General features: G+C 32.8%; 1 protein-coding gene across 2 annotated transcripts in view; it reads right to left on the bottom strand.

Annotated features, from left to right (window-relative positions):
• The window catches only part of LOC126892552 (eukaryotic translation initiation factor 1A, X-chromosomal), a 70,476-nt gene that overhangs the window by 38,907 nt on the left and 19,475 nt on the right, over window positions 1–12,094 (bottom strand). For both annotated transcript variants that reach the window (XR_007700900.1, XM_050662117.1), the window contains exon 3: window positions 10,011–10,291. Coding sequence is in view for 1 of the 2 variants with exons in the window: in XM_050662117.1 (XP_050518074.1) it covers window positions 10,049–10,291 (243 nt within the window). In the remaining variant the exon portion in view is untranslated. The remainder of the gene's footprint in view (window positions 1–10,010; window positions 10,292–12,094) is intronic.

Below are 12,094 nucleotides of genomic sequence, written 5' to 3'. Positions count from 1 at the left end.
AAACTATAGGCTCTTCCAAGATGTGCGTTACCTTTTTCGCTTTCCGACGACACAATTATAACATATCTACTTGTTCCAACTCCGTTGCTTCACCAGAAGCGAAGTTAGGAAACTATAGGCTCTTCCAAGTTGTGCGTTACCTTTTTCGTTTTCCGGTGACATAATTATAATATATCTGCTTGTTCCAACTCCGTTGCTTCACCAGAAGCGAAGTTAGAAAACTACTGGGTCTTCCAAGTTGTGCGTTACCTTTTTGGCTTTCCGGTGACCCAATTATAATATATCTGCTTGTTCCAACTCCGTTGCTTCACCAGAAGCGAAGTTAGAAAACTATTGGGTCTTCCAAGTTGTGCGTTACCTCTTTCGTTTTCCGGTGACCCAATTATAATATATCTGCTTGTTCCAACTCCGTTGCTTCACCAGAAGCGAAGTTAGAAAACTATTGGGTCTTCCAAGTTGTGCGTTACCTTTTTGGCTTTCCGGTGACCCAATTATAATATATCTGCTTGTTCCAACTCTGTTGCTTCACCAGAAGCGAAGTTAGAAAACTATTGGGTCTTCCAAGTTGTGCCAAACCTTTTTCGCTTTCCGGTGACACAATTATAATATATCCGCTTGTTTCAACTGCGTTGCTTCACCAGACACGAAGTTAGAAAACTATAGGTTCTCCAAGTCGTGCGTTACCTATTTCGCTTTCCGGTGACACATAATATATATCTGCTTATGAATGTTTTTTTGATATTGATAACTATTTCCGAAGTGAAAGTCGAAAGGTCAAGTAAACTTGATTTCAAACTCGAATTGTGACTTATGCCCAAATAAAATAATAAATCTTATTTTTAATACATGTTATTTTTAGTACAACAATGAACTAACATTTTTTAAAAAGGTCCGCATGTACATTTTTTTTATTTCAGCTTCTATTTCCGTTCAGATCGGATTTAAGTTGTTTCTTTAAATTAAATGGTTCTTTATTGAGGATCTCACAATAATGATTTTCCACGGTAAACATCAATTTCCTTCCGACAGTTCCGACCATTCCATTACTAACAAATATTCAACTCATGCGCGCCAAAACCAACAAACCACTCGCAAACCCGTCCAAATACGTATTGCGAACCATCAAAGCGTTTGTTGAAAAACCGACAGAATTTAGATCGTGGTGCGCCGTGTGCGTGCCGTTTGTGCGTCACTTGAAAACACGTACTAATCTGACGAATACGCTGCGCGCGAGCGGCTCGCACACCGAGCAGAGCGCATATGTATCTCCGCCTTAATGAGAACAAAGAATTAGAGCAAATAAGTAGAGAAGAAGTAATACAGAAATTATCAAACGTAAAAATAGGTAAAGCTGGAGGGGATGATGACATAGACCCGGAAATGGTCAAGTACATGAGAGAAGAAGGGATAAACTGGTTGTTGAAAATATACAAAGACGCATGGGAAAAGCAGCAAATCCCAAAAGACTGGCAAAGTAACCTTATAGTGCCAATATACAAAAAGGGAGAACATGTCAACTGCGAAAATTATAGAGCAATATGTTTATCATCGGTACGTTTTAAAATATACACGAAAATAGTAGAGAAGAGGCTAAGACAAGAGGTAGAAAAAGAACTGGGAGAACAACAAGCAGCGTTTAGACCAGAAAGACAGACAAACGATAACATTTACATCATTAGAAATATAATAGAAAGAAGTATTGACACGGGGGAAAGCTCATTCTAGCATTCATAGATCTAAGGGCAGCATTCGATTCTATAGAAAGAAAAATTATATGGAAATGCTTGCAGAACATGAAAGTACCAATTACACTGATAAAAATAATTGAAAGTATATACAGAGTAGTAAAAGGACATGTACAGATAGCAGGAGAAAGATCTGAAGAATTCAATTGGGAAAGAGGTATCAACCAATGAGACACGTCTTAGTCCGCTACTATTTATAATAGTCATGAATGAATTGACTAGAAATACTAGAGAAAGAACGAACCAAATACAGACAACAATAGGATACCAAAGATTACAGCTAATAAAAATAGAAGCCTTATTGTATGCGGATGACATAGTCCTTATAGCAGATTCTGTGACAAAAATGCAAAAACTTATAAACATATGGACAGAAGAAATAGAGAAATTAAAAATGGAAATAAACATCGAGAAAAGTAAAATAATGGTCATTGGCGAAAAGGAAGAAAATAAAGTAAATATAAAATGCAAAAATTCTCAACTGGAAATAGTTACCGCATATGATTATCTTGGAAGTATAATTGCCAATGATGGGAAAATAGATCTCGAAATAACAAACAGAACTAAAAAATCAAACAAACTGTACTATGCACTAGCGCCAGTTCTGAGGAAAAAAGAATTGTCCCACGAAACAAAAATTAAAATATATAATACGATTGTGATACTGACGATACTGTATACGAGGGTCATTTCATATGAAATCAACCAATAAAATGGTGACTTTGGATTTTCATCTTCCCGATTTTGATAATTTTTGGTACACTTATTCTACTTATAAAGTAGATGAAAAATCTGAATTTTCAAATTTTTTGGTCCAGTAGTTTTTTTGTAATTAATTTTTGAAAATTACAAAATTACCAAATTTTGCTCTTACATAGGTATAGAAAAATAGGAATATCTGTAAAACTACTTATTGGATATGCATGAGCGATACCTTGTTAAAAAGGTCTTTAAAAGGCCTTTCAAACGATGTGTCACATGACACATTTTCAAAATAAAAAAATTGAAAAAAATTTTGAAAAATTTTTTTTTATTTTTTTCAAAAACACCATTTTTATTTTTTTTTCAAAAAAATATATATTTTTTGCCAATATTTTAGTGAGATACTGACCAAATTTTAAGATGGAGAAATCATGGGTTTAGGTACAAAAAATAAATAAAGTTTTCAATACACATGATTTTACCTTAAAAAATTAACTTTTTATTAAAGCTAATTTGGTTTCTCTTGGTTTTTGTAAAACTTATTTTGTTTCTATGAACCACTTTTTAAACTAGATACAAAAACTTGCATGTTCACGTTTTAGCTAGGCCACACCTCAATTTCCCTGATTGGTCAGTCTTAGAAATAAATTAGAATGCATGTTTTTGCAGGAAAAATCCTGCATAAAAGAAGCACAGGGGTAAACTCATTTTTAATTTATTTGAACTCAACAAATAGACGTTGGCGTATCTATTGTGGTGTAAGAGTACGTGTTTAAAACTGTAAAAAAATTGCAAGTGTTGTTTTTTGAAAAATAGTGATTTAGGGGTTACGGCAAAACAATGTCTGAAAACCAGGCAAAAGAATGGTACAAGTATTCAACTAAGTGTTGTGATCCATTTAAAACTGGAAAACATTCAGGAAAACTTAGAAATGTTACTGAAGCCATGTGCAATCGCGTCGACATAAAAAAAGGAATGAAGATTTGTGATGGGTGTAGGCTAAAGTACATGAAGACTTTGAAAAATGCTGAATCTCCTGAAGCCGGGTAAGTTTTAATTTATTATTTTTTTTACAAAAGTAAACATCTACATTGGATTTTTTTATTATATAGACATGAACTTTATTTATTTATATTAAAAAAATATTTTTTATTTATTTTATAATTTTTTTGTAACTTATTCAGTTCTTTTTTTTTCAGACCTTCAACAGAAAATCCATCCCCCAATTTTAAAGCCGAACCTAAGGTTGGACCAGACCTGTCTTTAGAGCTACTTAACCAATCACTTAAGCTTTTAGGAGAATCACCAATTAAAAAGAAAAGATTGACAATGCAGAAAGCGGAAATGGTTAAAACTGTTATTGAGAAAAAATTAAGAGAGGAAAGACGAGCTGAAACTGAAGAGCCACCTGTTGAAGCTGTAAAAGAACATGAATGCGAGATGGTACAGCAATTAAAGAAGAAATTTAGGGAACTTACAAAAAGGAGCGAGAAAATGCGTTTGCTATCCTGCCTGCCTATTAGTTGGAGTAGATCAAAAATATTGAAAGAATTCTGAGTCAGTCAGTATATGGCAAGGGCTGTTAAGCAGATGGTAAAAGAAAAAGGGATTCTGTCCACCCCAAATCCAAAGCCAGGAAAAACGGTTTCCCCTGAAATAGTCAAGTTAGTTACAGAATTTTATTTAAGAGATGACATAAGTCGTATGATGCCAGGAAAAAAAGACTGTGTTGTGGTCAAGCAAGAAAACCAGAAAGAACACGTTCAAAAACGCTTACTTTTAGCCAACTTAAAAGAAATTTATGCCCTATTTAAACAAGAGAATTCTGAAGTTAAAGTTGGATTTACAAAATTTTATGAGTTAAAACCAAAAAATTGCATATTAGCAGGACAAAGTGGAACACACTCAGTATGTGTTTGCACTATTCATCAAAACATTAAATTAATGATTAATGGTTCAAAACTGAATAAAATAATTGTTAATGAAAATAACAAACCTAGCTATCCGGATTACTATGCTTGCTTAACCAAAATAATGTGTAATCCCCCAAATATTGATTGTTATTTGGACCGATGCTCAACATGTCCTGGCATAGAAAATTTGAAAAATCATCTTATGGAAAAGTTCAATGAATCCTTCATTGATAATGTTTCCTACAAAAAGTGGATTTCTGTTGACCGGTGCAATATGGAAACGGTGATTAAATCTACAGAAGATTTTGTTGAAGACTTTGGTGAAAACCTTTTAAAATTAAAAACACACTCTTTATTTCAAACATTCAAAAGGAATTTTATAATGAGACCAAAAATAATTTAAAAAATGGAGAAGCGCTCATTACGTCAGATTTTGCAGAGAATTACTCATTTGTTTTACAAGATGAGGTACAATCGTACCATTGGAATAATTCGCAAGCCACCCTGCACCCATTTGTGATTTACTACAGAAATGAGCAAGGAGAAATAAAGCATATGAATTATGTTTTCATATCTGATTGTTTAATACATAATACAATAGCTTTTCATTTATTTCTAACTGTGTTGATACCGGAATTGAAAAATGAAATTATGAATCTACCAAAAATATTCTACTTTTCTGACGGATGTGCCGCTCAATATAAGAACAAAAAAAATTTTTTAAATCTGTCCTACCACGAAAAAGATTTTGGTCTTACAGCTGAGTGACATTTTTTTGCCACATCACATGGTAAAAGTGCCTGTGATGGTCTAGGAGGCACAGTCAAAAGATTGGCCACTAAGGCCAGTTTGCAAAGGCCTTACGAGAATCAGATACTAACACCAGAGCAATTATTTCAATTTGCCACCGCAAATATTCACGGAATCACTTTTAAGTACTGTTCAACTGAAGAATATAATGAACATACTCAAAAATTAGAACCAAGATTTGCTAAAGCCCAAACAATACAAGGGACACAAAAAGTGCATGCGGTTATTCCTTTTTCAGAAACACAAATCATAACCAAAAATTATTCATTAAGTTCTGATCAACAAAAACAACTAATTCAGAAAGATTTGTCAGAATTAAATCAAATGGAACTTAAACTAATTGAATCTGGATTTGTAACGGTAGAGTATAACAATGCTTGGTGGGTGGCTTGTATTATAGGCAGAAATGATGAGACAAATGAAATTAAAGTTAGTTTCTTGCATCCAAACGGGCCAGCCCCCTCCTTTTATTACCCCAAACCTAAATCAGATATTCTAATTATTGAAAGAAAAATGATTTTAAGAAAAGTTCAACCCATTACCGCTACAGGTCGGACTTACACACTGACAAAGGAGGAAATGTCAGATTCCACCCACATTTTGGAAAGAAAAATATCTTTAAAAAATATTTAATTTATTTGAAATTTAGAGAAGCGTTTGTGTTACTTATAAAAAATTATTGTTTTCTATATTATAGCATGTATCTTTGACTTTTATGTGTTTTACTTAAGAAAGCTACCATTTTTTACATGTTTGAATATTGTTTTATTTTTTTTTCATATGGAACCCATCATTTCTCCATCTTCAAAATTGGTGTATGTCTTAGTAAAACATTGAAAAAAAATATATATTTTTTTCAAAAAAATAAAAAATGGTGTTTTTGAAAAAAAATAAAAAATACTTTTTTCAATTTTTTTTGAAAAAAAAAAATGTAATTTTAAAATGTGCCATGTTATACATTATTTAAAAGGTTTTTAAAAGACCTTTTAAACAAGGTATCGCTCATGAATTTCTGATAAGTAGTTTTAGAGATATTCCTATTTTTCTATACTTATGTAAAGGCAAAACTTGTCAATTTTATCATTTTCAAAAATTAATAACAAAAAAACTACTGGACCAAAAATTTTGAAAATTTAGATTTTTTATCTACTTTATGGATAAAATAAGTGTACCAAAAATTATCAAAATCGGAGAGGGTGTCTGCCAAACCCCTGGTTGATTTGATATGAAATGACCCACGAGAGAAAATTGGACTTTACAGAAAAAGCATAATAGTAGGATAAATGCAATTGAGATGAGACATCTACGAGCTATAGCCGGAAAGACGAAATGGGATAGAATAAGGAATGAGGCAATAAGAGGAACAGCTAAACAGGAACCGATAATGAATAAAATAATAAAAAGCAATTAAACTGGTACGGACATCTAATGAGAATTAAAACAAGTAGACTAACAAGGAAAATTCACGAAACAAAGATTACAAAAAAGAAAAAAGGCAGGCTGAGGAAAAATGGATACAGGAAATAGTAGAAGCAGGATAAATTAAACAGAAAACGCTAAAAGAAATGAAACTAATAGCACAAGACAGAAAAGAATTGAAGAATTGATGGGTGAATATGTAGCTAAACTAAACCCAAATCCGACACCTGAAATGGTATAAGGAAGGGGAGAAAGAAAGAAAGAATTTAATAAAAAAATATGAAAAAAAAGTTTTTAGGAAACGCTTTTCTTTAGTTCCGGGTGACTAAAATTATAAATATTAAAAAATCAACTAAAAAGCAAAAAATAAAAAAAATTGAAAAAATCCAACACATTCGTCAAAGAAAAGCGTGGGGCGTCTTCATCGAATAAACGGTTTTCGCCCCACGCTTTTCTTTAACGAATGTGTTGGATTTTTTCAATTTTTTTTATTTTTTGCTTTTTAGTTGATTTTTTAATATTTATAATTTTAGTCACCCGGAACTAAAGAAAAGCGTTTCCTAAAAACTTTTTTTTCATATTTTTTTATTTTTTACTTTTTAGTCTTACACTTTTCAAACATTAAAATATATCGTCATGTTTATTAAAATATGTATATAAAACATATCATATACAAACATAAAAAGTAGTCGGAATCGGCAAAAAATTTGAAACTTCATTGTTTATTTGTGAAGCATAACGTAAACAATTAACGTAAAAAGTGAAATTATGTATAGTTCATATCATTAGCTACAATCCGTAAAAGTTTCAAATTTTTACATTGTAAAAAACAAGAGAACTTAAGCATTTTCCATTAAAATCGTTTTTTTTTATTTAAACAATTAATAAACATAAAAATTTTTTTATTGATTATTCGTGTATTGTTCCCGCGAATGCATATGTCTGCAAATTTTCATTCATTTGCATTGATGAAAAGGCAGGCAAATTGACCTCTAAAGATTTGACGCAAACTATTGAACTAAAGAAAAGCGTTTAAAAAAAGAAGAATGTGTGTAACTTATTAAATTTAAATTAAAATACATTTTACTGCTGCCATAAACCAGACAAAAATGTTTATATCACAAATAATCATTGCCTTTCGCTTAAATTGAATGTTAAAACTTCCAAGAGGCAGGTGGCTGGCGGGAGCTGGCTTGAATATTTAATTTAATCGAAAAGCAATACTTATTTCTGTAATACACATTTTTTCTGTTTACGGGCAACTGTAAAATGTATTCTGAGTTAAATAAATTACATACATTCTTCTTTTTGTCAAATAATTTAATTAAAAAATTATTTTTGGACACCCTGTACAAATAATTATATAAATTTTTACATTACTGAATAAAGAATTGAATTGCCTTTCAAATGAGCTATCGCATGTCCCCTATTCTCATTTAAAAAAATCATCGATTACGTCATCGCGCCTAGATGGATGACGTCACTAGTATGACATATATGCCAAAATATCGTAATTTCAAAATAAAAATCGACCTCTTTCGAGATTTTTCCTTAAAGTCGCCTTTTTACGAAATAACGAATTTATTCCTTTCATTTGCATCGTACTGTATAAACAAACATAATATGAGTGTTCAAAATTTTAAAACTTTATTGTTTATTTATGACGCATAACGTAAAAAATTAACGTAAAAAGTGAAATTATGTATAGGTTATATCATTAGCTACAATCCGTAAAAGTTTCAAGTTTCTACATTGTAAAAAACAAGAGAATTTAGGCATTTTTCCATTAAAATCGTTTTTTTTTATTTAAACAATTAATAAACATAAACAAAAATGTTTTGTTGTCTATTCGTGTATTGTTCCCGCGAATGCATATGTCTGCAAATTTTCATTCATTTGAATGGAAGAAAAGGTAGTCAAATTAACATCCAAAGATTTGACGCAATCTATTGAACTAAATAAAAGCGTTTAAAAATCATCGATTACGTCATCGCGCCCAGAAGGATGACGTCACTAGTATGACATATATGCCAAAATATCGTAATTTAAAAATAAAATCGACCTCTTTCGGGATTTTTCCTTAACCCTGGATTGCTACACTTATTTTTTAAACTCAATCTGCTACATCGAGGTACAGTGGTACCCCAAATAAAATCGACCTAAAATATTTATATATTATGTATGTTTTAAGAACTTATGACAAAAACAATCTTAAGATAACATGCTAAGAATTTATTTTGTATACAAAAATATTTTATTATATTATTATTCACAAGTTTATTTTCATATTTTCTACACCCACTACTGCAAATTGGTGTAACTTACAAACAAGGTTGGGGTACAAGTGTACCCCAGGTAGCATTCCAGGGTTCAAGTCGCCTTTTTACGAAATAACGAATTTATTCCTTTCACTTGCATCGTACTGTATAAACAAATATATGAGTGTTCAAAATTTAAAACTTTATTGTTTATTTATGACGCATAACCTAAACAATTAACGTAAAAAGTGAAATTATGTATAGGTTATATCATTAGCTACCATCCGTAAAAGTTTCAAGTTTCTACATTGTAAAAAACAAGAGAATTTAGGCCTTTTTCCATTAAAATCGTTTTTTTTTATTTAAACAATTAATAAACATAAACAAAAATTTTTTGTTGTCTATTCGTGTATTGTCACCGCGAATGCATATGTCTGCAAATGTTCATTCATTTGCATGGAAGAAAAGGTAGTCAAATTAACATCCAAAGATTTGACGCAATCTATTGAACTAAATAAAAGCGTTTAAAAATAAAATAATTTTACCATACTTTAAAAACAATTCACAAAAAAATGTGCTTGAAGTATTGATTTAAACCCTACGCCCCCCCTTAAGAATAGCTACGATGTACATATTTTGATAGGCAACCCATGCAAGTCACATTTGTCTATGTATGAAATTAATAAAAAAAAATTCATCTGGTATACAGATTCGTGAATGTCGATCTAGATTTGGATCTTCTATTATGGAAAAGGGGAGGCTATATATTAAAAGAAAATGTTCAAACAGTGAATATAATTGACATCCAGCTACAAAATAAATACATCAAAGAAAGAAAGATTAATCAAAAAATTTTATATTTTCTAACGTCCTTAAAACATAAATGATAAGTTAAATACATTTTTGCTATTGTTAAAACTTTTATGGTGAATTACATTCAAAATTATATACTGCCCTGAAAATAGAGATAATCTATGATGAAAATGAGGCTGAAATGTCATTTAGGGAAACTGGCTTATATTATGATACAGGTGTTGTAAATACCGAATTAGAAACAAAGATCAGAAATGTTTTACATATATATCTTCTCTATTAACAGGGCAAACCGTTTCTATTATATATTAATATCTTGAACAATAAATTTTATCAGAAAAAAAGATCACCTTTATTGGCCTGACCTACTATCATCGTCTTCATGTCATCAGATGCCATCAACAGGGTCAGCTTCGTCTGCTGAACTGATGTCATCACCAAATTCAATATCTTCATCAAAACCTTCTTCGACGAATGTAACGGTTTCATTAATTCTAACAGATTCTGGGAATTCACCATATGTTTTTAGATTACGAGCTTCATCAGGGGTGTATTTTAGAATCACATCTGCTTTGGCATCTTGGTACTCTCTGAGACCTATGAGAATAATGTCACCTTGATTTATCCAAACCTAAAACAGAATATTTTGTGTAGACAAACATTAAAACGTTTATGTTATGAACACAATTACAATTTCAGAAACCTCTTCTTAAAGGGGTAGGCGGGGGTGTACAATGGATCACCTCCACGTGGTGCACCCTAGGTAACACCAAATGATCGCAGTCCCAATCCTAAGGTGTAACACAATCGTGCCGACGGGATGCATGGTACAGGGAGTAAAGTGTATCTAAAGCGATGCCCTAGGGAGATAGCGAACTCTAGGGGAATATAGCCCTGGTGCAATAAGGGCGCACTGTACTTGATATTTATTTCGACCCTACTCGTGGGAACAGCCGTGGAACCAAAAAGATACATAAAACAAGTCGAGAGGGACTCAGAAATGACTTTGGGACCTAATCGAAGAAACAAGAATGGAAGCTGTGGGAACAGCAGACCATGCCGAGGAGATAGACATGGAAGCTGACCAGGTAGAGAGAAGCCTCGAGAAACTAAGCCTTGGGACAAAAAAACTATCTGGGGCTCAAAAAAGAAATCTTAAAAAAGCCGAAAAATGGGTGCTGGGACGTGGGTTAAAGAAAACCCACTTAAGAAGACCAAAGGCCAAAAGTGACCAGACCAAAAGATCAAAAGAAATTAAAAACAGGCAGCTGACAACGCGAACAGGAGCGGCACTATGCAACTGGCACAGTTACTAGCGCTGAAGAGGCAAGGAGCGGTAAAATGCAGACTGGCACTTACGGCGAAGTGACAGGCAAACTGAGGATTGCGGTGGTAGACAGACGCCATCCTGGGGTAAAACTGAACCAGAAACAGGCAGACCTGGATTGAACAAAATTGGAAGAGGCAGTGAATGAGGTACCCAGTGGGAGTCTATCAAATCTTGGCTGGAGGGGGCCGTACAAGAGCTTTGTTAGTCAGTGGATTTGAAGTTGATTGAATCCAAAGACTTGAGAATACCGATTGTTCTTGTGCACGTGCCTGAGACCGGCCTGAGAGTGAAAAAGTATTCAGGAGTCAGTTGGGCAAGCGGAATGCAGGGCTCAATATGACAGACTGGACACTGAAAAGCCAGTAGGTCGAGAGGCAGGGAGAAATCCTTGTGTACTTGATCGACAGGCCTTGAAGCATACACAACTCAATGCCTTTTATAGGATGGGAAGGGTAGCATTCAAGATTGTGAGGGAGACAGATGGAGATGGCGAAGGTGAGAGTGATCCAAGGCAACCTTCAACACAGTAACGCAGCTTCAGCAAAACTTGCTGCGGGATAGAAAGGTTTGATGTTGCTCTCATCCAAGAATCCTGGGTAAACCAGGGTGAAATAAAAGGTCTCGTTAAGCTCAAGGATATGTCTTAAGCTCAAGGATATGCAGAAAACTGATTTACAACAGATCCGCTGAAGTACAGAGAACATGCATAATAGCTAAAAGCAAGATCAAAGTACTGCCATTAAGAGGAAAGGAACAAAATAATTGTACGCTTTTCAAAATTTTCAATGTATTTTAAATGTAATCATTTTTTTTGGAATCCTGAGAAAACTAATAAGTATTTTTGAAAAATTTAAACGCAGAATGAAAGATTATTTTATTACCGAGGGCTGAAATTCCTTAAAATGAATAAAAAGTTTCTTTTGAATAAGATATTCGAAATTAAAAATCACACTAAATTTTCTCTTAGTTCTTCACCCCTGTAACTTATTAACATAAACATTATAAAAGTTTTCAGGGACATTTGGCCCTCACTAATACCGCAATCTTTCATTTTGCGTTTAAATTTTTCAAAAACACTTACTAGTTTTCTCAGGATTCGAAAAA

This window comes from Diabrotica virgifera, chromosome 9 (genome assembly GCF_917563875.1).
Source record: "Diabrotica virgifera virgifera chromosome 9, PGI_DIABVI_V3a".
Taxonomy (NCBI): Eukaryota; Metazoa; Arthropoda; class Insecta; order Coleoptera; family Chrysomelidae; genus Diabrotica; species Diabrotica virgifera.
Note: the sequence above shows the minus strand (reverse complement) of the source record. Positions and strands in the feature narration are given on the sequence as shown.